Here is a 27411-nt window from a genome sequence, read left to right on the forward strand (position 1 = left end):
GCCTGTTTCATAAAATTCTATTTTTTTTATTTTTTCGTCTTTTTTTTATTTTTACTTAATATTTTTAATATTTTAAGTATTTTTTTATTTTTTAGACACATCTAACATAAATATACTTAAAAAATAAAAAAATTATAAAAAAGATATTTTAAAAATTCACTAAATACTAAAAATATAAAAAAAAAATACAACAATTTAGTACATATTTTGTATTTTTATGTATTTATTAATTTTTTAAAATATTTTTTTACAAATTTTTTACTTTTTAGATACATCTAAGTAAGGTGCATCTAAAAAAATAAAAAAAATGTTTAAAATTTTAAAAATATTCACTAAAAACAAAAAAATACGAAAATCAAAAAACTCAATTTTCAAAAAACTTAATCCAAAAAACTCAAACCAAACATTCTGAATGATGAACTAATCTCTAATTAGTAATTCAATTAAAAATGTAACAATTTAATCCAATTATTTGTCTTAAATATATATATATATATATATATATGTTTTATTTTAGAATTATATTTGTCATGATTAAATAATTATCGATATCTAACTAATATAAACTTTTGCATAAATATTTGTTAAACATATTCAATAAACAACCCCGGTTGGTAGCTCGAAAATTCGTGGGTCGAATGGGTCGAAAGATCAAAACGACGTCGTTTTGATCTTTGTATTTTTTTTTTTTTTTTCAGCAGAAGGAAGAAGAAGACGAGGGGAGGAAGAAGGAGGAAGAGGGGAGGGAAAGAAGAGAAGGAGTGGGAGGGGGGGAGGGGAGGGGAGGGGAGGGGAGGGGGCCAACAAACTCGGGGCTAAGGCAGGGGCGGAGGTGTGGCGGCAAGGCAGAGGCAGAGGCGGAGCTGCGGCGAGGACGGCGAGGTGACGGAGCTGCGGCGAGGACGGCGAGGCGACGAGGACGTCGGCAGAACCAGGACCCCGGCTCCCTCTCTTCTCCTTCTCCTCTCTTCTCTCCCTCTCTTCGAATTCGACCCACGAAATTCGAGCACCCACTGATTTTTCTTCAATAAAATACGTGGTAGGATAGGAAATGTATTCTTACTTTCCCTATAGTCAATGTCAATAGATGGTGAATCTTTCTTGCACAATACAAAGACAACGGAGTCCGATAAGATTGTACTGTCAGATGAGCACTCTGATGATCAGGTTAGTCTTGAAGGAGACAGATGAAAATTGTGTTTGTGTGAATTGATATTGAATTATTGCATAACTTTATCCTTAAATCTCCTCATCTATTTATACAATTATACTTCTCCTTTCGTAATCATTATTATGTTACTATTGGTGATTATTGGTGATGTTGGCACCGTTTGGGAAGATGATTTGGGAGTTTTTTTGGTTATTTTAACTATAAAAAAATAAAATAGACTATTTTAGTCACAACAAATAAAACATCACATTCAACCCATAATCATTACATTCTTCTCTCACAAAAAAAGTTAAAAAAGTCAAAAAGTCAAAAGTAATTCCCAAACCAAACTTTTTAGCCCAGGCTAAAATTGTTGGAAATGGTTATAAAATTCTAAGTAAAACCAGAATTTTTTCCTAAGTTTGGTCTATTTTTTAGGTGGGCCCCGTACGTCGATTTTCACGAGTCAAAGTGGTAACGCGTTCTATGCCGCGTTGTGATTCACGTGGTATATTTGGTTGCTCAAAACCATTACCGAGTGAATGGGAAATTGAAGCCAAAGTGTGCTCCATGGAAATGGAATTTTGGTGGAAATTCCTTAAGGTTGTAAAATAGCTTATCCCACATTGATTTGGTGGGAAATTTTGAATGGGTTTATGAGGTTTGGGTTTGGTACTTGGGGTGTGCCCCAAGGGGTACCCAAGTGTTTTAGAGGGAGAAGTTATGGGCAAAATGGGCTAAACCCATTGGACCCAAAAATCACCACACACGCGCGCGCACCGTCGCCGTCTGTCCTGTCGGCCGGGTTGGGTTGGGCCTGGGCTTGAGCGCGGGTGCGTGGTGTGAGGTTGGGTTGGACTTGTTCGGTCAAATACTAATCTTTTTGGGCCGAAAATATTTGGATTTTATTTATATAAAATAAAATCCAAAATTCGTTTTAAACCGGAATTAAACTGGTCCGAATTTACTGTACATCCAAACACGGCCCTCCCATTTTTGTTATCTGTTTACAGCCACCATTACATCTATAAATAGGACAGTCCTTATTTGGATTTTGTAACTCTAATTTGGGAAAATTAGTCTAAGGTCCCTCTCCCATTTTTAATAATGGAAGAGATCCACAATATTATTTTATGATGTCTAAGGTCCCTCAATCCCCAACACCCATATATCACAGAGAAATTTGATTCCCTTAAATCAAACTGTCTCTCTCTCTTTTCTTTTCTCTTTGCTCTTCTCTCTCCAACGAACTCTACCTCCATCATCGGAGTTCATCGTCGTCATTTGTACTGGACCGACCGGACCGGATACAGTAATCAAGTATATGACAGATGGTGTGCTTCTGAGAGAGATTTTGATTGATGAGAATTTATCTCAGTATTCAGTTATAATGTTTGATGAAGCTCATGAGAGGACAATCCACATTGATGTCCTTTTTGGATCGTTGAAGCAGCTTGTAAAGATGAGACTTGACCTTCGATTGATTGTCACATCTGTCACATTAGATGCAGAGAAATTTTCAAGTTATTCCTTTAACTGCAATATCTTTACAATTCTTGGAAGAACTTATCCGATGGAGATACTCTATACCAAATAGCCAGAAAGTGACTACCTTGATATATCTCTAGTCACTGTTATAGAGATCCACTTGACAGAACCTGAGTGTGATATCCTTCTCTTCTTGATTGGTCAAGAGGAGATTGCTCTCTCTCTCTCTCTCTCTCTCTCTCTCTCTCTCTCTCTCTCTCTCACACACACACACACACAACTCATACACATATAAACATCCATGTATATAGTATGAAGTTAAACTGTTTGACAAAATGCTTCTTAGAACTCCAAAACACATAACTGTGAGATTTGGTTTGGCAAAACTCTTTTTAGAACTGTAAAACATATAGTTATGAGCTTTGAAACTAACTTGTTTGATAAAATGTTTCTTAGAAAAATAATCATAGAGAAAAACAATTACAATTTTCTCTAGTTTGTTCAAAACACAGAGAAAATTATGATTGTTTTTTTGTTTCTAAGTAGCCCAAATTTCTCTGGTTTGGTTTGATTTTGAATGACCAATAATAAAGAAGTTTAGATAACCAAGAAATATTTCCTGGTAGGTAACTAGAGAAATTCTTTGATTTTGAATGACCAATAATGGCTATGAGAAATTTGGAGAATCAGAAGCTTCTTCTGCAACCATATATCCAAAGAAAAAATATTAGAGAGTGAGAGAGAGTTTAGGCTAAGATGAGACTTGAACTTACTTTGTCCAAAGAAATTAGAGTGGGAAATCCAAAGAAATTTGGCGAGAATTTCTCTGGACAGTGGGAAGTCCAGAGAAATTTGGAGAGAAGTCCAGAGAAATTTGGCGAGAATTTCTCTGGACAATGGGAAGTCCAGATAAATTTGAAAAGAAGTCCAGAGAAATTTGGAAAGAAGTCCAGAAAAATTTGGAGAGAATTTCTCTAGATAGTGGGAAGTCCAGAGAAATTTGAAGAGAAGTCCAGAGAAATTTAAGTCCAGAGAAATTTGGAGAGAATTTCTCTGGAGATTGAAATTTCTCTGGATCAATGTGTGAGGGACCTTAGACATTATGAAAATATTTGATATCATTTATGCTATAAAATCTTAATACCAGGGACCTTAAAAAAAAATCCCCCCTCTCCCATTTTTAGTAACAGAAAAGATCCACAATATTATTTTATAATGTCTAAGGTCCTTCAACTCCTACATTCATATATCACAGAGAAATTTGACTCTATGAAATATTATAAAATCGTTACATATATTTTTTTATTCTAGGTTTCGATCAATCGCAACCATGGAAAGGGGGTGGAGCCATGAGAGTAGCAGCGAAGGTAGTTGAAATCACCATCGTGAACGACGATCTTTGTGGCGTCCCGTCGGTATCTCCGGCGGAACATCAAGTCAGCTCAGCTACTCACAGAGCCAGTCGTCCTATCTCATCTATCATTGCTTCTTCTGAAGAGGTGAATTGGAACATCTTGACAACTTTTCAAAACAATCCAATCGACGCTGCGTCATAGAGGTTGTGTTGGGAGCTCGACGATTGGGAGTTGAAAGTTCTGTTGAGTGCTTCGAAAGTTAAAATCATAAATATGGCAAATATTTTTTGATTGTATAAATATATATATATATATATATAGAGAGAGAGAGAGAGGGGTCGGACTTGGGAAGAAGGAAATTGATGATGTGTACCCTTCTCTCCAGTAGAATCCTACTCTTTTTATTGTGTTTGTGAATTGTGATAATGTGCATATATATGAGTCAACTGATTTTTTGTAAAAAAATAATTTACTGTTATCATTTCAGTAGAATTTCAGAATTTATCCATTGTCAATGACAAACTCATGTACGGAATAGAATATTTTGTCAGGCCTGAAACAAGCAAATAGAAATCTCCTCCAACTTGGTTTGGATTTTGGGAGAACCTCTTTTTTTGATCTCATAACTAGGAAGTTTCTCCCACTCTTCTTATCGAGACTACTTATATTCAATAATTGATATTTGATTCTACAGAATTCAGGTTGTAGAGCTGGTAATAATTGTTGATTTTGCTAAATTCGACTTCACAGAGAAAATTGGTGCAGGGACTTTTCAGAGAATTTTTTAAATTTCTCTGACCTTCACTAGACTTTCCATTGCAAATTTCTCTGGTCTTCCCTTCTCTGCAGAGAAATTTTTTTCTCTGGCCTTCCGTATATTTCCCACTCTCCATTAGAATTAGATAAGGATAGATATACCCTGGAAAATTTGTAGATAAGTACAACAAAAATTTATTGAATTCATTCAAAGAAAATGATAGGAATTTCTCAAACAATTGTAGAAATTCTGAATCAATATCAACATTATAGCATATTCAAACAAGATAAAGCACATTACAATTTCTCTAGAGAGAAGGGAAATTTTTCTGGAGAGAATGGAAGGCAAGAGAAATTTACAGTGGGAATTCTAGGGAATGTTAAAGAAGTTGGAAAGTCCAGAGAAATTCTTCTGAACTAATTTTCTCTTTGAAGTTGAATTTTCTCTGGAAGTCGAATTTTCTCTAAAAGTCTAGGGAATGACTTCTTCTCTTTCTTGTCTATGCTAAGGTATGGCAAGATCTTACTGTCAACCACCTCATCTTGTTTGACTTGATCTACAAAGAGCACTAGGATTAGCAAACAGAATTTTGATAGCAACCCTTCATGAAAAGATATTTGTAAGAGAACATATAAAATGCACGATGATGCAGAGTTTCCTGGATTGTGTGAATTTTCTCTGAACTATCTAAATTTTCTCTGGACTATCTAAATTTTCTCTGGATAAAGAGAATTTATCTGGATGTCTGGAGAGAATTTCTCTAGACCGAATTTTCTCTGGATTGATGTTGAGGGACCTTAGACATTATGAAAATATTGAGTTTCCTTTATGCTATAAATTCTTAATATCAAGGACCTTAAAAAAAATCCCCCCTCTAATTTTCGTCCTTCATAATTCTGCAAACATCCTCTTCATTTTGCTGCATTATTTTCTTGTCAGAGAGAGTATAAACACTTAGTGTGTTCGTTAGGCAAACAATTTGTAGTGCTGCTATTGTTTATAGTAGATCATTTTATCCTGGGAGATAGACGTCCAAATTCTGAAAGCACCATGGAGAGAACGAATTTGTCTTAAGGACACAGTGTCAAACACTAGACTTGATCAAATTATAATTCGAAGAAATTAAATCAAGTAAGTTATTTAATTTATTTTCAGTGTTATTATTATTTATTTAAATCAAATTTTAATTTTATTTTTGTAACAAAATAAAATCTATTTTTATTTATTTATTTTTATTTCGAGTTTGATTTTTGTAATCAAACAAATTCTGTCATTTCCTTTATTTCTTTTATATTTTGTTTGTTGTTAAGTACACAAACTGAATTAATTAATTACAGTGAAGATTGTCCTACAATCTTGAGACAGACTCGTATTTTGTTTTTGGTATTTTCATTGTATTTAATTTTCTGTGTTTTCGAAGTAATATTTTGGTTGGAAAAACAAATAGTGATTTATGCTATTTGACAGATAGTAGTAATATACTGTCTCTTTTCTTTGACAACTAGTAGTAATATACTGGTGTCATTAACAATTGCAGAATATTATTTGGTGTTACAGAAAATTATTTTGGTATTTTATTTTTCTAGTTTTAGTAACAAGGAAAATAAAATTATTTTGTATTTTAATTTATTTTCTGGTTTTGGTAACTAGAAAATTATTTTGTGTTTTTTCTGATTTTTGTAATCAGATAGTTTTGTGGTATTTTATTTTCTAGTTTCAGTAACAAGGAAACTAAAATTACAGTATTTTCTAGTTTTAGTAACAAGAAAAATAAAATGATTTTGTGTTATAATTTATTTTCTGGTTCTAGTAACTAGAAAATTAATTTGTGATTTGTTTTTCTGATTTTTTGTAATCAGATATTATTTCGGTATTTTATTTTACTAGTTTGAATAACAAGGAAAATAAAATTATTTTATGTTATAATTTATTTTCTGGTTTTAGTAACTAGAAAATTAATTTTGTTAATTTATCATAGTTCTTTTGACTTTATCGTAGTACATGGGAGAATTTGTTTCTGGAGTAAAATATTAATTTACAAACTTACTTCATTTTTATTACAAAGAAACCTTTGTGGCAAGTTTAGTTTCTTTATTGGTTTTTTGAATCATTTTTACATTTCTGTGTGTGGATCTGTAGTCGTGAATAGTTTCTGCATATGAGTCGGAATAATATATATATATATTCACAAGGACTTTTGCATGCATATTTAATTAGTTTATTTATGTACAAATTAAACTTATTAAATGAAGGTATGTTTTGTCATTTTGGAGTTTAAAATTCAAAACGCATTGAATTTTATTTATGAGTTGAGAATCTTTTTATTTCATGATGCAAATTTTGGGATCATGCATGATTAATTTATTTTGTTAATTCATTATTTGATGCGTTTGATATGCATGTATGATGTCAACTCAAGTTATTTCTTAACAAAAATTTCATGTGATTTGGAATGTTAAATTGATATGTTGAGTAATTTGAGTTTTTTCAATCAATTTTGAATGGGTGTTTAAACACTAGAGAAATTTAAACATGAAGATGTATGTAGTTATATCGTTCCATTTAATTGGAAAGTAAATTTAAGAAATCTTTTATGTTGATTTGTAGTTTATTTTGAATTATGTGACATGAGATGTCATTAATAATTATTTTACTTGCGTAGTAGAATTTGTTAAACCATGAACCATTTTATTAATATGGGGGTGTATCTCTTGCATTAGTTAAGATAATTTAATTTTCTTCTGTCACAAATATTTTTATGACAGTGACATTTATTTGTTATTGAGTTGCAAGAATGTAGACAATGAAATGGGTTTTTGAATTGTTTGATTCTTAGGCAAATTTTTTATGAGGACATGATTTTGTCAAAACATTAATTCTGACTTGAGTTGTCATAATTATTTTGGTTTTTTCTTGAATTTGTTTTGAAATTCATTGATTTATATCAGAAGTAATAGGGGTGGTGAATATGATGCACAATTAGATGAATTTTGTGCACAACATGGCATTATTCACCAAACTACAGTCCCTTATTCTCCACAGCAAAATGAAATTGCTGAAAGAAATAATAGAACCTTAAAAGAAATGATGAATGCCATATTACTAAGTTCAGGCTTGCCACAGAACTTGTGGGGGGAAGCAATATTGTCTGTTAATTATGTTCTTAACAGAATACCCCACAAGAAAATAGACAGCACTCCTTATGAATTGTAGAAAGGTCGACCGCCTTCTTACGAATACTTAAAAGTGTAGGGGTGGTTGGCAAAAGTTGAAGTTCCTGTTCTTAAAAAGACTAAAATTGGACCAAAAACAGTAGATTGTGTGTTTATTTGTTATGCTCAGAATAGTAGTGCATATCGATTTTTGACTTATAAATCAGAAATATCTGATATAGATGTGAACACTATTATAGAGTCAAGGAATGTTGTGTTTTTGAACATGTCTTTCCTTACAATAAAGGACAGGAATTAAGTTCACAGAAAAGAACTTATGATTGTATACAAAGTCAAGAGACTAATGACAATCAAAACACAAGAGACTAGTAATGGTCTCGACCAACAGGATTTAATTAATAATGAACCAAGACGAAATAAGAGAGCGAGAACATCAAAATCCTTTGGTCCAGATTTTCTGACATACCTGTTAGAAACTGAACCTCAAAGCTTTAAGGCAGCAATGACAGGTCCTGAAGCACCTTTGTGGAAAGAGGCTGTTAAAAATCCATTATGCAAAATCATACTTGGGAATTGGTGGACCTTCCATCAGGTTCTAAACCTCTTGGATATAAATGGATATTCAAGAGAAAAATGAAAGCAAATGGTTCAATTGACAAGTATAAAGCAAGACTTGTAGTTAAAGGTTACAGATAAAAGGAAGGTCTGGACTATTTTGACACATATTCCCCTGTGACAAGAATAACTTCTATTCGCATGCTTATTTCTATAGCAGCGTAATTTAGTTTAGAAATACATCAAATGGATGTTAAGACAGCTTTCTTAAACGGTGATCTAAATGAAGAGATCTATATAGAGCAACTTGAAGGGTTTGTAGTGTCAGGACAAGAAAAGAAAGTTTGTCGGCTTGTGAAGTCTCTTTATGGATTAAAACAAGCACCTAAGCAATAGCATGAAAAATTTTGATCATGCAATGCTTACTAATGGGTTTAAGATAAACGAATGTGACAAATGCGTCTATGTTAACAAATACTGACCAAGGATATGTCATAGTTTGTCTTTATGTGGATGACATGCTTACCATTGGAAGCAGTCAAAACATGATCAAATCAACTAAGCAAATGCTTAACAAAAGATTTGATATGAAAGATATGGGGGTCGCAGATGTTATATTAGGAATGAAAATTACTAAAACATCTGACGGATATGCATTATCTCAATCACATTATATTGAGAAAATTCTTGATAAATTTATCAAGGATGATATGAATTTAGCTAGAACACCTGTAGACGTCAATCTTTATTTATCAAAAAATAAAGGTGATACAGTGTCTCAGTTAAAATACTCCCAAATTATTGGAAGCCTAATGTACCTAATGAATTGTACTCGTCCTGATATAGCTTATGCTATCAGTAAATTGAGTAGGTACACTAGTAACCCCGGAGAAGACCATTGGAAAGCGATCATTCGGGTTCTTAGATATCTAAGATTCACCCGTGATCATGGTTTGAACTTTACTCGATATCCAGCAGTACTTGAAGGTTATTGTGATGCCAATTGGATATCGGATACTAAATATTCAAAATCCACTAGTGGATATGTCTTTACTCTAGGAGGCGCTGTTGTTTCTTGAAAATCCACGAAACAAACTTGTATCGCACGATCTACAATGGAATCCGAGTTTATTGCTTTAGACAAAGAAGGAGAAGAAGCAGAATGGCTTCGTCACTTCTTAGAAGACATTCCAATGTGGCCAAAACCTGTGCCAGCTATTTGCATTCATTGTGATAGTCAATCTGCAATAGGCAAGGCACAGAATCATATGTATAACGATAAGTCATGACATATTCGTCGTCGACATAATACCGTAAGGTAATTGTTGTCAAACGGAATAATCTCAATAGATTATATAAAATCTAAAGAGAATATTGCGGATCCGTTAACAAAAGGTTTGACAAAAGAGTTAGTGTATAGTTCATCGAAGGGGATGAGATTAAAGCCTATTACATAAGAGTCGTCATAATGGTAACCCTACTTATATGACTGAAGATCCCAAGAACTAAGTTCAAAGGGACAACTAAGTTATGTATGGCTTGCCAGAAATCACCAAAGATTAAGTTCCTACCCATTCCTATGGTGAGAGTGATATCTGCAACATATGTTGTATGCAGGGGTATAAGGATAAACTTTGCTTTTAATGATTACTTATATCTTGATTAAGGCATAAAATCAAGACGAGTATAAGAAGATACTCACAATAAGAATCACCTATATGAGTGTTGAACTGGGGCCGGTTCTATGAAAATGAAGAGGCTAAATTCTCTAGAAACACACATGAAAACCAGGCGCGTTCAAGGCCAAAATGAACACAACAGTAAGAACCACGATGTGTTAGAAGATATTTTGTGTGAAATCTGTTGTCTTGGCTTACACAAACGGCTGAACAATTCCAGGCATCGCGTCCATTGGTTAGCCAGTAAGTCCGATAGGTTATCACTAGGAAAGGTTCAAGGCTGAAAGCTACCTATCTTGATGCAAGATATTTTCGACTTATACCCTTTCGATAAAGTCTGCATATTGTTGAATTTCAGTTATCATCAAATTCCATTCATGTGGGAGATTGTTAGAAATGGTTATAAAATTCTAGGTAAAACTAGAATTTTTTCCTAAGTTTGGTCTATTTTTTAGGTGGGCCCCGTGCGTCGATTTTCACGGGTCAAAGTGATAACGCGTTCTATGCCGCGTTGTGATTCACGTGGTATATTTGGTTACTCAAAACCATTATCGAGTGAATGGAAAATTGAAGCCAAAGTGTGCTCTATGGAAATGGAGTTTTGGTGGAAATTCCTTAGGGTTGTAAAATAGCTTGTCTCACATTAATTTGGTGAGAAATTTTGAATGAGTTTTATGAGGCTTGGATTTGGTACTTGGGGTGTGCCCCAAAGGGTGCCCAAGTGTTTTAGAGGGAGAGGTTATGGGCAAAATGGGCTAGACCCATTGGACCCAAAAATCACCCCACATGCGCGCGCGCGCCGCCGTCCGTCCGTCCGGTCGGGCGGGCTGGGCTGGGCTGGGCCTGGGCTTGGGCGCGGGTGTGTGGTGTGAGGTTGGGTTGGACTTGTTCGGTCCAATACTAATCTTTTTGAGCCAAAAACATTTGAATTTAATTTTATTTTGTATAAAATAAAATCCAAAATTCGTTTTAAACCGGAATTAAACTGGTCCAGATTTACTGTACACCCAAACAGGGCCCTTCCCATTTTTGTTATCTGTTTGAATTTAAAACCAACAGGTTTCATACCTATTCAATTCAAAACCTACAACCACCATTACATCTATAAATAGGACAGTCCTCATTTGGATTTTGTAACTCTAATTTTCGTCCTTCGTAATTCTGCAAACATCTTCTTCATTTTGCTGCATTATTTTCTTGTCAGAGAGAGTATAAACACTTAGTGTGTTCGTTAGGCAAACAATTTGTAGTGCTGCTCTTGTTTGTAGTAGATCATTTTATCCTGGGAGATAGACGTCCAAATTCTAAAAGCACCATGGAGAGGACGAATCTGTCTTAAGGACACAGTGTCAAACACTGGACTTGATCAAATTATAATTCGAAGAAATTAAATCAAGTAAGTTATTTAATTTATTTTCAGTGTTATTATTATTTATTTAAATCAGATTTTAATTTTGTTTTTGTAACAAAATAAAATCTGTTTTTATTTATTTATTTTTATTTCGAGTTTCATTTTTGTAATCAAACAAATTCTCTCATTTCCTTTATTTCTTTTATATTTTGTTTGTTATTAAGTACACAAACTAAATTAATTAATTACAGTGAAAATTGTCCTACAAAAATAGCCAAAAAACCAACCTACTTACCAAACGAAGCCGTTATCTACTCTTTACCTAAGATGGAACTACCTCATCCACTCTTTGCCCTTTTTAGTACTCCTCTTGCTCTTTCTAGGAAGTGTCTCTCCTCACATCAAACCCTTGCACAAAGCTTGATGGAGAGGCCTAACCTTGCTTGGCATTCATCTCCTCATCAAACCCTTGCACAAATCTTGATGCAGAGGCCTAACCTTGCTTGGCATTCATCCCCTCTTCCTGACATAGTATATGACGTTTCTTTCTGTTGACGTACCATATTTTTTCTTCTACTCCCACAAAATGAATGTGCCTAAAACACTAAAAGTCCCACACTCAAATTGAATTACCAACTAAACAAATCTCCTCTCATGGTCTAAATATATCAATCTACTTTCCTTTTTTACAATCTCATGGGATTCCCGAGTAATAAAAGACTTGAGAATAAGATTTCAAATTTCAAATTCGAGTCATTTTAAAAAGTTATTGAATGTTAGTTTGAACATTCGATTATCAAAAAATTAAATTTATTTCTTTTAGAACTACTTGTACAAGTGATGGGCGGGTGTATTTAAAAATTTCCCCCAAACACACATTGGTACAAAAAAATAGATCATGTATTTTTTTTATGACAAATATAATAAAATTATGTGATTACAATTATTGATTCATCTTTTGTTTTTTATATTTTATATATAAATAAAATAAATAACTCCAATTGAAACTAAGCCATTCTTTATTCTTTCTTTTTTTTTCTTCTCTCTCTCTCTGCGCTATGGCATTTTGACAAAAATAATGGCACATTTTCGTTTGTTAAATTGTGAATAATGTTGCATATAACAATTGAGTTAATTATAGGCCAGAGGACATTTGAGCTATTTTAAAAAATAAAATGGAGTGAAATAAGCTAAATGTACTCATTTCATTTTCTTTTGCTATATAAATCCAAGATTCACATTAGGAAAACTAAAATTAAATGAAAATTTACAAGATTATATACCCGAACTTCAGACAAAATGAACCAAAAACCATTTGCCTGGGGGAAAGTAGCATTGACATATCCTCTTTCACTTTCTACATAGCTTTGTATTGATAGTCATATATATGGCTCCTCAAACATTCTTTTATTTTTTTATAAATGAACTTCTCAACTACAAGTCTCCGTTTACATCTGAGTCATTTCATCTACAAAAGCAAAAAAAAAAAAAAAAAAAAAAATACTAATAAAAAAATTTAAAAAACAAATTAAAAAGGAAAGAAAGAAAAGATGTTTCTTCTGAAGAGATTTCTTTATATGAATATGTCACAATGTCTTCGTTGCCAGAGGTTTTAGATAGATCAGAAAATTCACAACTGGCAAAATCCATCCCTCTTGTGGAAGCTTTTCCTTCAGCAGACCTTTGCTCATGCAAAAATTAACCAACTAATCACTGTTTCATAAAATAGTTCTTTTATGTGCACAAAATCCGATCTCGGAATCAGACACAACTCTCTTACATGAATAGGACTCACACATTTAATGAATCTCACCTCATGTGAGAGAGTTCTGCTAGTTCCGTGCAATTACGATTTTTCTTCATAAAAAGTTAAACCTGCCGAGTAGTGTTAAAAACAAGACAGCAATAACTACCTTACACCGTTCAACCTTGTCGTAGAGGTTCAGCTTCATGGTGGACGACACGACTATTTTGATGGCTGTCAAGTGGCATGTACTGTGACATAATAGCCATGATCTCCGAGTCCATATAAGACTGCAAATAAGAAAAAAAGATTTTAGATAAATATGTTATTGATGATCACACAAGGATGAACTGAACAAAAATTTGATCGGCGAATCTTCATGAGACATACCCGGAGCCTGTACTGGTAGAATATATAACCAGCAATACCACCACTCATGACAACCGCCAGGACCAAGAAGATAAGGAACAATCCAAATTTCGATGAGTTTCGTTCTGTACAACGGATGAACAAGGGTTGATTGCTGACTTTTCTTTCTAAAATATAAAGTAAATGGTTCCTACATTTTAGTGTGACATGTATTTGTTCTCTCTCATGAACATTTTAAGTCTAGAAAATAGAATTTTTGTGGTTTAGTTAGCCAGGGAATTGGTTTTCTTTGTTTCGTTTGTGTTTCTTTTTATACAACGGATGAACTCGGATTGATTACTTTCCTTTCTAAAATATGATGTAAATGGTTCCTACATTTTAGTATGACATGTATTTATTATCTCTCATGAACATTTGCAAAGTACATTGTCATCATCTGAATAGTCTATTGTGTCTATAGTGAGACTTAAAAACAGAGCTGAAAGTTCAGGGCTCTAGAATAGTTAAAAGAAGAAACAAAACAATAGGACGGAGATGAGAATGAAATGGGAAACCTTCACTTTGACCAATGAATTTGTTAATAATGTTAATATGTTATACTATGCCTATAAACTATACCTATAATTTAATACTATTGATCTGTAATTGATAGTTGTTGCTAGTTGTTGCTAGCCTAGCAGATAGTTCTTTACACCTTCACACCTTCTTTACACCTTCTTTTCCTTTTGCTTTCATTTGTATATTTCCTTTGTTCATCATTTTGTCTTGTAAATCATCTCCTATATAATGGAGGTTCCATTTGGTTGCAAATACATCAAACACACAGAGCTAATATTTGCTCTCTCAATCTCTCTCAATTTCTTATATGGTATCAGAGCACAGGTTTTCTGCCTAGCCTCTTCTTCCAACATATTTTTCTGCAGATTGCATTTCATCTGTATCCCTTTGTTTTTTCGTCCATCTCTGAAATACAGTTTTCACCACACCAGAGCCTTCGTCTCCTCCGGACGATTCCAACGCCACCAAATTCAGTGCAATCCGACGTTACACGCGCTCTCACGCGCCACTTTTGTGACGGCGCGTCGCCTGCCTCCGCCTTCCGCCTCACACGCGCTCCACGCGTCCTCCACACTGTCCCGTGCTAACGTGCACCGCGCACTACCTTGCTAACGTGCGCCGCGTGTTTCTGACGTCAGCACACGTCAGCCTCTCTGCTACCGTGCACTGCCTGGCCTATTTTGCTAACGTGCGCCGCGCACTACCTTGCTAACGTGCGCCGCGTGTTTCTGACGTCAGCACACGTCAGCCTCTCTGCTACCGTGCACTGCCTGGCCTGTTTGCTAACGTGCGCCGCGCCCTTTCTTGCTAACGTGCGCCGCGCCCTTTGCCTTTCATTTCTGTGCCTCTGTGGTCATATTTTGGGTCATTTTACTCCTTTTCCCACTAATTTCGGCCTTCTGAATTCACTGGTAACCTCGGTTTTTTCAGATTCTATCTCCATTTTGCTATTTTTTCTCATGGATCGCCAGGATTCCTCTAATCACCCTATTTCCGTTATTCTTGACGGGACTAATTATGTCCTTTGGGCACAAGCCATGTCTGGCTTCCTCAAAGGCAAGAAACTTTGGCGTATCTGACATGGGTGTTACTCCCTCTGGCGCTACTGCCCTCTTTTGTGACAATCACAGTGCTCTTCAAATTGCTCACAATGATGTTTTTCATGATCGCACCAAGCACATTGAGATTGACTGCCATTTTATTCGGCAACATGTTACTCATGGTACTGTCCATCTCCATCCGATCTCTTCTGTTGATCAACCTGCTGATATCTTCACCAAAGCTCATTCTCCTGGCCGCTTCGTTGACCTTGTCTCCAAACTCAAGTTGGTTGATGTTTGTCCTCCTTGAGTTTGAGGGGGGCTGTTAATAATGTTAATATGTTATACTATGCCTATAAACTATACCTATAATTTAATACTATTGATCTGTAATTGATAGTTGTTGCTAGTTGTTGCTAGCCTAGCAGATAGTTCTTTACACCTTCACACCTTCTTTACACCTTCTTTTCCTTTTGCTTTCATTTGTATATTTCCTTTGTTCATCATTTTGTCTTGTAAATCATCTCCTATATAATGGAGGTTCCATTTGGTTGCAAATACATCAAACACACAGAGCTAATATTTGCTCTCTCAATCTCTCTCAATTTCTTATATACGTGACTAAGAATGTTCATTGGATGAAAGAAATATATGCCATCAAAATTTTGTGCAAATAATCTATCAGAGCTAAAATAAAATGTGCTATCTTACCAATACATGTGTCATGATTCGTTATATACAGCTTGCTCCCCTTACACTTGCAGTCATATCCACCCCATGTGTCCTTACATGTGCAGCCATCACACTTGCAGGCTAGACCTTCCTTGCATTCATCAACATCTGGTGTACAAAGGAACATGAAAACTCACTTTCGGATTTAGAACTCCAAAAAATCTATGATTGTGTATATCTATGATTGTATGCTGTTCTTAGATTCTTTCAAGGGAAAAAAGAAAATCACCTTTACATGTATGACCATCCCCACGAAAACCATGCGGACATTGACAGCCGGTTAGATGAGATTCCTATTTTGCATAAATGTGGTATATTTTAGCAAGATTGGAAACCCCAAAGGCTCAGTTTGATTAAGATGAAAATGGTGGAAAGTGAGTGAAAGAGAAAAATGGAACTTTTTTGAACTTCTTTAGCATGAAAGTGGTGGAAAACCCATATTAGTATGGTAACAAACTTTCTAATTTCTTGGAAAAAAACACAAGAAAACACAAAAAACATTTAAATTTGTCGATAAATGAGGTTACTTATAATTAAAATTCCAAATTTCTCTATTTTTTATTGAAAAATTTTCATCCTAATCAAATGCTTGCAAAAAATACATTTTCCTTCTGTCTCTTTTCTTTCACTTCACTTTCACTTTCCACCATTTTTTCTTTCCAATCAAACAAAGCCCTAAGGAAAAAAGGATAAAATAGGGAGAGTTTTAAAGGCATGAAATAAAATGCAGAAGGAAGTGAGTGAAGGGATAAGATTACGGAACTGAGCAAGCTGAGAATGTTTTTCCATTTCTAGTTTCTGACCAGCAACCTCCGTTGTTTATTGTGCACCTTCCAGGTCCCACAGCTGTCAAATAAGAAGAAAATGTGAGTATTGTCCTGTTAACAATACTGTATTATTGATTGATATATATTTTGATGTATTACAAGATTAATTAATTACAATTCCTATACAATCTATATATAGAAGAAAATGTGGTAGTAGGTGTAGTGGAGGTGATAGTGGGTTAGGTGAAGTGGAGTGTGTGGTGAAGTGGAGGTAGGTGAAGTGGAGTGTGTAGTGGAGTAGGTGAAGCTAAAGATGGGAAATTCTAACAGCCCCCCGCAAACTCAAGGAGGAGAGAAATTAACCAACTTGAGTTTGGAGAGAGTAACAAAACAAGAAAATACATAAAAATAAAAAAGGATAGGAGACACTGTATGGTCGTGTCAGACCGTTGGTGAAGACACTGTATGGGGTGTCATAACGTTGTAGAGGACACTGTATGGTGGTGTCAGACCGATGTAGAAGACAGTTTATGGGGTCATGTCGGACCGTTGTAGAAGACAGTTTATGGGGTCATGTCGGACCGTTGTAGAAGACAGTTTATGGGGTCATGTCGGACCGTTGTAGAAGACAGTTTACAGAGTCTTGTCGGACCCATAAAAGAGCTAACCGGAATCAATGTCGGGACAGTTTACAGAGTCTTGTCGGACCCATAAAGGAGCTAACCGGAATCAATGTCGAGACAGTTTACAGAGTCTTGTCGGACCCTTGTAGAAACTAACCGGAATCTATGTCGGGACAGTTTACAGAGTCTTGTCGGACCCTTATAGAAACTAACCGGAATCTATGTCGGGACAGTTTACAGAGTCTTGTCGGACCCTTAAAAAGTCGCACCCTCAAAAGGTGTGCCCAATTTTTCAAAAAGGCGTGCCATCAAAAGGCGTGCCCAATTCATCAAAAGGTGTGCCGGACATGATGGCGAGGCACGTGGGCGCCTTGGCTGGCGTGCCCGTTTGTCGGCTGGTGGCAAGAGGCGCGCGATGCGCGTGGCTGCCTCGGCTATTTAACGGAGGCTGAGGCCGAGGCAAAAACACTTGTGAGAGATGTTCTGAGAGAGATTTCTGAGAGAGATTCTGTATAACACTCTGTTGCCTAGAAAATGGCTTCATCGTCTTCCCGCGGGCTGCTCACCCTCTTTCCCGACCTCAACGAGTCAACGAGAGAGGGAACTGGTGCGGTGGCACTGGAAACTCAACCAAGCGCCCCGGAGTTTGCCCCGTTGAACTTTCCGATGCGGTCTGTGGAGCAAAGAATGGCAGTGCAGTCGGATGTGGAGGCCAATCAGTATACTTTGAAGGCATGTGTGGAAAGCATGACGGCGGTCACAAATTTGTCGAACCGGCTGCAGAGTAGGACAAATGAGGTGCAGCATTTAAACTCCCAGCTGGCTCTGCTCCAACGCATGTATAAGGATGCGCGAGCAGAGATAAGCGTGTTAAGGGCAGAAAACAAGGAGCTGAAGCGGAAGGCCACCGTGATGTTCCGATTTGGAGGTCCTCCATATGCTGCAGTGGAGGAGTATGGGAGAGTGAACGTGCTCGGTGGCGTGGAAAACACGGAGGCAACACCAGCAAGGGCCGCTCAGGACGGAGGCAAGAAGAAGAGACCGGCGGCAGAGTAGAGAAGAAAAATCCCGCCTGTGGATGTGGTTGTTTGGGTTTGTTGTTTTTTTTTTTTTTTTTTTTTTTTTTTTTTGGGTGTGGAAAATGTGGATCGGGGTTGATCCCGATATGAATAAAATGAGTGTATTGTGCAAATCCGAATGGCGTGAAGGGACAAGATGGAGCAGAAAAATTAAACTGGAATGAATTTTTTTTTTTTTTTTTTTTTTTTTTAATAAAATAAAATAATAATAATAATAAAAATGCCATAAAAGGGATCAAATAGCACATGGGTTCTGAGGTTTTTTTTTTTTTTTTTTTTTTTTTTTTATAATAAAATAAAATAATAAAATAAAAAAAGTGTCATAAAAGGGATCAAAAAAGTGTGGACGGTGGATGCAAAGTGAGGAGAGATGATTATGTTTTTAAAAAAAAGGCACCACCATCGTGAGCTAAGGGACTCGATTACTGGTCCCAATGTCTGGTCCACAGCTTTGTTCCACAGCTTTGTTCCACTAGTGGGCAATGTCCAAACGAAATCTCTTTTCAAAAATAGGCTCTCCCATCTGAGAATGAGTGGTGAATTGAGATTGGGTGTCTGAAATGGATTTGTAGCTTTTGCACAGCAACTCTTGCATGACTGATATGGGCACCTGGTGTCTATTCACCAATAGCTTTCCTTCACAACGGCGAAGAGAGAGAGAGAAAAATGTCTCAGAATGGCAAATTAATGCCGAATCTGGACCAGCAAAGCACCAAAGTCCTTAATCTGACTGTTCTTCAGCGAATCGATCCCTTTGTCGAAGAAATTCTCAGCACTGCAGCTCATGTCACCTTATATGAATTCAACATCGATCTAAGCCAATGGAGTCGCAAGGATAGAGGTAAACCGAAGGGAGAGAGAGATCAGTACCCCTCCCCTCCCGTGTGTATGTTGTCTTGAGTGAGGTATGGTGTGTCTCTCAATATCGAGAGATCTGCGGCAAATGTCATAGATGGCCTCATGGTCGAGGAGTACAGTTCAACAACAGAGGTGGAGATCTGGGGAGATGGCCGGACACCGCCGCGATCTACATGTTCGGCAGCAACCGCCGGCAGCGCCATGTACTTGCCATGGCGCGGGTCGCATTCACCATCATAGAAGACGGTTCGAATGCACTGTTGGTGATCTCTGCAACCGAGAGTTGCTCGTGGTAGGCCTTTTCTGCAGAGATAACAGGGGCATATGAAGAAAGCATGAAATGAATTCTTGGGTATGGGACCAAATTGGTCTGGAACTCGTTCACATCCACATTCAGAGCTCCATCGAAACGAAGAGAAGCAGTCAGCGATGAAATCACCTGAGAGACGAGCCTGTTGAGATTGGTGTAGGTGGGACGCTCAATGTCAAGGGAGCGCCTGCATCATACAATCTATATCTATAAAGAGAATTCTAGCGGACTAGGTTGAGGTCCGGCGGGCGGCCAAGGCGAAGTTGCCGCCCGCCGGTGAAGCAAAAATACTAGGTTCTAAACCTGCTCTGATACCATGTTAACAATACTGTATTATTGATTGATATATATTTTGATGTATTACAAGATTAATTAATTACAATTCCTATACAATCTATATATAGAAGAAAATGTGGTAGTAGGTGTAGTGGAGGTGATAGTGGGTTAGGTGAAGTGGAGTGTGTGATGAAGTGGAGGTAGGTGAAGTGGAGTGTGTAGTGGAGTAGGTGAAGCTAAAGATGGGAAATTTTGTCCATATTACAAGGTTGAAAAATTTTAACTGCAGAAACAACATCGCATAATAAAATATTTATCTGCTGATCAATTTATCATAAGATAGACAATTAACGGAATGGAGTTATAGATTGAGCTTCATTCAATTTATTATTTCTATGAAAAATATAAAAAAATAAAAAATTACAAACAAAACAACTAAACCTTGTCCAGGTTATTTAGAAACCATTTTCAATACAAAAAGAATATCCAGCATTGGTATTAAGGTATGGATGAAAAGTTTTCTTGAGGTGAAACTATGTACCTTGACAAGATGTGTAACCATCTCCTTTATACTGCACACCATTCAGCAAAGGGCACTCACAAACTCTTCCCCTAAATGTGTCCTAGAGAAAGACAATATCCTGGTATAAGTAATAAACAAATCTAAAAATGCTTGTAAAAGCCCATCAGTCATATTTTGTAAAATACAGTTTTTATTAAAGAGCTTTGATGACACTCAGTATACCTTACACGCAGTTATATTATGTTGTTTGTCCTGCCAACAGCCACCATTCCTTTTGAGGCACTCATTGGTCTCAAGATCTGTGAAAATAACAAATTGAGGATAAGGATGGGTATCAGTACATTTCACAAATTTCATGCACAATTCATATCGGTACAGATTACAGAAGAAAGAATGATGCCAAACCTCTACTCAAACAAATTGAAGGCTCAGTAGTCTCCTTGAATCCAGCACATATGCCCTTCAGAACAGCAGTCCTGTCCAATTTTCCTTCAGAAATGGAAGATCAAGTGCTTTAGGTGCCCAACAGGTACAAATTGAAACATAAATTATATTAAAATCACTAAGAAACAGCAGATTAATCAATCAAGACATGTAGTTGATAAAAACGTACTACGGAATGGATTCCAAAGCCCCTTTAGGAGAGTAAAAAGGGAAGGAATATATATGAAAAGGAATCTGTAAAATGTGAATGATAATGAGAAATTCAATTTCCAGTGGCAAAGTTAAGTTTATAGAATGCACCTAACAGACTAAACTAGGGAACGAGATTGTGGTTACTCAATGATTTAATTACATTTATAGCAAGCCCAGTTGACTAGGACAACTGATTCCATCAACCACTTAGACAACATAACACAAAATGATCAAAAGAAGGAAAGCGTTCCTCATTTGATCTCCGCATATCCCATTCAATTTAGCTTTCACATAAACAGAAAGTATACTTGGTTGTAAGATCTTTCATATATTACTAACATAGTAAGCTAACGGTGTAAAACTATGACTTAATGGAGCTACTGGAGATGCCATAGCATAAATCTATAATAGATCATAACCATGCATTATCTTACAAACCTCGGTACTGAACATTGTTTATAACCAATGTTGGCAAGAACGTAATGTCACCACGAGATCCTCGGCCAACCTAGATTTCACAAATTGAAGTACAACGCAATAAGTTCATTTAAAGCAGCAAATGAAATTATTTGACTAAATATGGATGAACAGAGAAAGCATGAACCTGGAGATCTTGCTCCATTTTTAGGACGTGGTTTTCTACATCAGCTTCTGGATTGCCCATGCATTTCTTTATCTCCTCAATTGGCAGATCTTGTGGATCAAAATCAAATATGAAAATGTACTTATTGGATCAAACAATCAACTTAATTGTGTACAAAAAGATTTCTGGAGGTAGCACTTACCAAGCGATTTCATGACTTCTTCAGCACATTCTTTGCTGTATCTCTTCTTCTTCTTCATGGAACACCTGATATGGAAATCTGTCACATAATCCCACCAAACCCATGAGTTGTTGCTCTCATTGGCAACTCTATGCACACAAAGCTGCCTCAAGTTCTCAATTACCACATCCTTCCCTTGATAGCCCTCTTTAAAATCCTGCTCTGGATCAGGCGCACAGTACCTTCCACGGTTTATGCATTGTGACTTGCACTGACTGCTAAGCAAGAAAGGCCGAGGACAAAACCAAGTTATATAGCGTGGTGTGAACTGGGTATAACCACCCTTCTCCAGAATCTGAGCATGGCCTTTAAAATTTTTAATGAAATTCATCTGCTTATCACAAAGACTTCCACATTCATCGTTGCTGTTAGTCCACAACTCATACTCGACCCTCTCATCTGGGTGGGGCATTGACTCTGACCAGTCTAATTTTATCGTAACATCTTCACCTTTCGTCAATGCAGTTTTTAAGGTCTCAGCAAAGGACTTTTCTATTAAAGCTGATGGAATTCCAATCTTCTCTATGTATCCGACTGCATGAGAGCTCTCCTCGGGAGAATCCATAGTTATTAGGGGCTCGTTTGTGCTATCAGCCACCAAAACTGCTGCAGCACCTGCCTGTTCCCCATTCCATACCTTTAAGGCAAAGTAGCAATCTAGCAGTTTAAGGGGCAAAAGGAAAAGTCATGTAGTGAACCCCCCCTCCCAAAAAAAAAAAAAAATCACGTCTCCTATCTTGATGAAAGATAAAACTTATATGTGAGAAACTTAGCCAGGTTATGCCAATTATGATATTAATAAAAAGAATACTTCACACAAAACCACATCAAATTTATGGCCACCTGTTTGTCAAGCAGAAACAGAAGTACATGTACTAATACATCCCGTAAAACTTGCAAAATTGTAATAGATCCAGAAGGCAATAAAATATAAGTTGACATCTATGAATATTTACCAACTTTCCATGCTTCTAGATTTCCAAATATGGGACAGGGAGCATAATAGCAGTCCTTTCTAATATGAAGTTGTTAATATAAGCCATTAAGGAGAAGAAAGAAAAACGGGAAGAATATGAAAAAGTGATCGTTAAAGTGTCGTTAAATAATTTAAATCACAAAAAAAAAAAAAAAATCAAGGAGTAAGTCACTAGCAAGTGAAGATAGAGCTTGCAATTAGTTCAATCAGTAAAAACGTGATGGCTAATTGCATCCAGGGTTAGGTTGTAAGTCATATAGTTGAGTCTTCATATTAAGTCTTAATTTAGTTGATTGTTTACACTGGCATGAATGCCCGTGGTTTTTCCCATGAGGATTGTTGTTCCTAAGATTTTCCACATACATTGCTTGTACTTGTTATTTACTTTATTAGTCGATGTTATATGGATGTCAATGTCATATACACAATTGATTGATTAATATAAATTGAATTGGCTACTTAATTGAATAATTCATTGAAAAATATAATTGGTAATTGAATCAATAATTTGGCCTATTCAATCCACTTCTAAGAACAAACAGGTCTGCCTCGAAACAAAAACCCATGATATCATCAACTTGCCATGCTTCTGAATTTTCCAAAAGAAAACAAACCACCGTATCTACCCACTCCACCAAGAAGATTGTAATATGAGCCACAACAATAATTAACCAAGAAAACAATAGGGACTGACACAATAATTAACCCATAATATCATCCATTCAAAAGAACAAGAAAATTATATGGATTATTCATGCAGCATAACAAAATAAGATGGGAAAAAAATTAAGGAACTGAGGCTGCAGTTGCAAAACATAGACCATTTCATTACATTCTTCATTTTGAAATATGAAGAATGTGTAAAAAATTAACCAAGAGCAAAAAAAAAAAACAAACAAACAACACTTTCTTCCAATTTCTCCTTTACAAAAGAAAAAATAAAAACATTTATGTTAAAACTCTAATTCCACCTTTTTGTGGTTCCTTTCTTTCCAATGATTCTTCCTAAACCAGCTGGGGAAAATGAAACTCAGTTTGGAAACATTTTATTTCTCTCTATTATCTCTAAATCTTATTTTTTTACAATGAACGTGAAAGGAACAAGAGATTAATTTATACTCATCTGAAAAGTCAAAGTTAGAAATTTAGCACAAAGTTAAAAACCTTATAACAAGCCATTACAGAATATGATCTCCTAGCTTCATTATACATTTAAATTCCAACAAAGCAGATTATTCTAAAATGAGCAACTCTATCCCCCCCCCCCCCCCAAAAAAAAAAAAAAAAAGAGGAAAAAAAGAAAGGGGAAAAAAAAGAGTCAAGAGCACAAACTGAGTAGGTGTATGGCATGCACTAAAAAAGTGCACTTTTTTGCATACATACACTTATTTGGGTCACATTTATCAACATCTCCTCTCTATTTTTCTACCCACTTTCTCGACTTTTCTACACATTTTTTTTATAAAAAGTCAAAAAATGCACTTATTTAGAACATTCCAAACCACCCCCGAGAAAAGGATAGAGAGAGAGAGAGAGAGAGATGAACATGAGATATTACTAATATAATCCTTTAAAAAACATTCAAGATTAAGACAGCCCTGCCCATCTTTTTAACTGTTAGTGTGATTGCAAATTTATATATATATATATATATATATTAGATAGAGCAAGCTTATATTTACAATGTTAAAATACATAAAAGTGGGGCCTTTTACTGTACAGGGCCTTGGGCACAAGTCTTATTTGTCTAGCACTTGAGCCCCTTCTGAATACTACTGTCAAGTCCTCATTAAACTAGCTTAACAAACTGATTAATGCATAAGCAGATCATCGTGACGTCAAAAAGAAAGGAAGGGGTGGTGATTGAAAAAGAAAAGAAAAAATGGCTTTTGTGCCAATTAATTGGGTGGAGGAATGAAGACCCCCACAAAAGACAAACAAAACCAGAAACTGTTTTACATCAATTGAACAGTGTTTGCATGGAAGAAGCCACAAAGTGTGAATCAAAGATACACAAAAGCACTTGATAAATCACATGGGGATATCCACCCATGAATCTATGATAATTGAAAGTGAGAGAGGTTTGGGAAGGAAAGAAAATTAACATTTCTCTTGGTTCATATAACCTCCTTGGATTAGTAAAGATGAGAGAAATGGGATGAAATGGGGAAAAAATCGAAACAAACTCATTTCTCTTATAACTTTTGATGAGGACAATGTCTCACATTGCCTGGGAGGGATTCCCACTTCCACCTTATAAGCATACTGCCCCCTTCCACCTTGTATGAGGCATTTTCTCTTAAATTTGCGCGCATGTTCTCTCATGTCCCTGCAGATATTGTCCGCTTTGGGGTTTAGGATGGATCTTGTCGTCCCCTCCTCACGGTTTTGTTCCTCCTTGGGGGAAAAGGCCTCATATAAGGTGGAGGGGGCTAGTACGCTTATAAGGTGGAAGTGAGAGTCCCTCCCAAGTGATGATGTGAGACATGGTCCTCATCATAACCCCCACCGTACTGGGCTGCAACAGTGGGAGAGTTTGTTGGAAAGCCCTTTTTCTAGCACCAAATTTGTGTGCTTGTCCTCTCATGCCCTTGCAGATATTGTTCGCTTTGGGGTTGAGGGACGGATCTCGTAACCCCCCCCCCTTCCCAGGGTTTTGTTCCCCCTCGGGGGAAAAGGTTTCATACAAGGTAGAGGAGGCCAGCACACTTATAAGGTGGAAGTGGGAGTCCTTCCTAGACGATGTGGGACGTTGTCGTCATCAACTTTTATTTTGAATATCTCCAAAAGTGAATAAATTGGGAAAGGAAAAAAAAAATCAAAATTGTCCCTTTAAATATAGAAGAAATAAAAAACAAACTCCTAAGACCATCCAATGGTTACTTAAACCTTTCATCAAATTTGAATTTGATGAAAAATGGCTCCTTTTTCTGCTCCAACGGTTTCATCAAATAGATATCAAATCCAGAATTTTACTTTTCTTTCATCAAACTGAGAACCAATGTGCCTTTCATCAAATCACTGTTCATAATTGTTTGATTTTTACCACCGGATGTCTCTCCATATGTCCCTCCGGATGACTATCTCAAGGCAAAAATTTGTAAAAAAATTATACTGACCGGTTGACTTGCCGGACATCTGTCCGGTCGTCCGCTCGGTCGACCAATGTTCTGATGCAGCTTCAAAAACCTCCGTTAGAACACTTAATATCAAATAGAATTTTACTCAAACTTGATGAAAATTTTAATGTATTGTTAGAGATGCTCGAAAAAGGTTATTTAGGCAAAGTTTGGGAAGTGTAAAACAAGCCAAAAAACTAAAAAGTTACTCAAAAAATTAAAAAGTTATCACTATTCACCAAAAGTCAAATATTATGGCTGCACAACTCCCAATACTAATTTTCCCTTACACACTAATTTATACAATTTTTTAATACACATTTTTTCATAAAAAGTTAAAAAATTAACCCAAACATCCATATTTTTTCCCTCAACTTTTTTGTCCAAAAAGATAAAAAGTGCACTTATTTAAGACACCCAAACAACCCCTTAATATAAACCAAATAAGATAGGCGAGAAATCTTTCTCTTCTATTTCATTCCTATTTATCCAAACAAAAGGCCAAAGAGAGAAAACATAAACTTTTCTTTTCCACACACATACGAAGTGTAAAACAGAGTAGAAGCCAGCAGAGCGAAATCTTGGAATCAACCACTATGTCTAAAAGACAACTTCCTGAACTAATGAATAGCCATCAATGCCAATATCATCCAAAACCAAGTTAAAGAAGAAAAACTAGCCACAACCCATTTCTAGAAACAACGTGCTTCATAGTAATTCAGAGATCAAACAAAACAATCAAAAACAACAACCCATCAATTCAATATGCATAAGTATTTTTACCTCCACGATCGAGAAGAAGAATAGTGGGACGATGAGACTTTGACTTGAAGGGTTCATGACCATCGAAGGGATTACAACCAAGATAGCCCTTTTCAGGGTAAACAATAGAGCCCACCATGGATCCTCCATAGTTAGGCACTCCGAAGTTCGCCATGGCACCGACGTGGTTGGAAGAGCGAAGATTATGAGGAGATAGAATTCTGATGTTGCTCTTCTGCACCACGAATCGAGCGTTCACACAGCTCACCAATACCATTGATACAACCAACAAAGCCATCATAAACAATGCCATGCAAGTCATCACTATTAATGCTCTGTTTCTTCTAACTCTGTTTGGTGACTGAGAAAGTAGAGAAGAAAAATAGGTGACAAATGCAAACAAACGGTTTCCAGGTGGAGAGAGGAGGAGGATTACAATTTACATATGTATATATATAGAGGAGAGAGAGAGAGAGAGAGTGAGTGAGTGAGTGAGTGTGTGTTTTCTCACTCTAAAAGGCTGAGTCTCTTTGTTTATGTGTGGAGCTTTGGTTTAGTTTTGGAGTGTAGTGTATGTGTTTGAATAAATGTGTGTGTGATGTAAAAGAAAAGGATTGGTGAGAGCGACGAGGATGGTGGTGGAAGTGGGCGGAGTCAGCGTAACTACCGCCAACGGAATTTTCTAATCATTTATGCTACGACTTTCT

The 27411-nt window shown here is 36.3% G+C and overlaps 1 protein-coding gene across 1 annotated transcript; it reads right to left on the bottom strand.

Moving 5' to 3' along the window:
* Nucleotides 1–12896: 12896 nt before the first annotated feature.
* Nucleotides 12897–27411, bottom strand: VSR7 (VACUOLAR SORTING RECEPTOR 7). Its single transcript, XM_028235374.2, has 13 exons — nt 26726–27411; nt 21809–22504; nt 21628–21716; nt 21462–21531; nt 20793–20876; nt 20610–20686; nt 20406–20487; nt 16715–16797; nt 16181–16244; nt 15931–16059; nt 13643–13746; nt 13422–13542; nt 12897–13189 (listed from the first exon to the last, which is right to left on the bottom strand). Exons 1-12 carry the CDS (start codon nt 27024–27026, stop codon nt 13432–13434), a joined length of 1890 nt encoding a protein of 629 aa, XP_028091175.2. The 5' UTR covers nt 27027–27411; the 3' UTR covers nt 12897–13189; nt 13422–13431.

This window comes from Camellia sinensis, chromosome 9 (assembly GCF_055761805.1).
Source record: "Camellia sinensis isolate YWXY chromosome 9, ASM5576180v1, whole genome shotgun sequence".
Taxonomy (NCBI): Eukaryota; Viridiplantae; Streptophyta; class Magnoliopsida; order Ericales; family Theaceae; genus Camellia; species Camellia sinensis.

What these genes read in the sequence shown, in the direction of transcription:
- VSR7 (XM_028235374.2), bottom strand. Translation starts at nt 27,026, where the DNA reads ATGACTTGCATGGCATTGTTTATGATGGCTTTGTTGGTTGTATCAATG. An exon ending in TGGTTACACATCTTGTCAAG is followed by an intron (nt 16,798 to 20,405) that starts GTACATAGTTTC and finishes CTTATTTGACAG; the next exon opens with CTGTGGGACCTGGAAGGTGC. An exon ending in GAATCATGACACATGTATTG is followed by an intron (nt 13,747 to 15,930) that starts GTAAGATAGCAC and finishes TCCGTTGTACAG; the next exon opens with AACGAAACTCATCGAAATTT.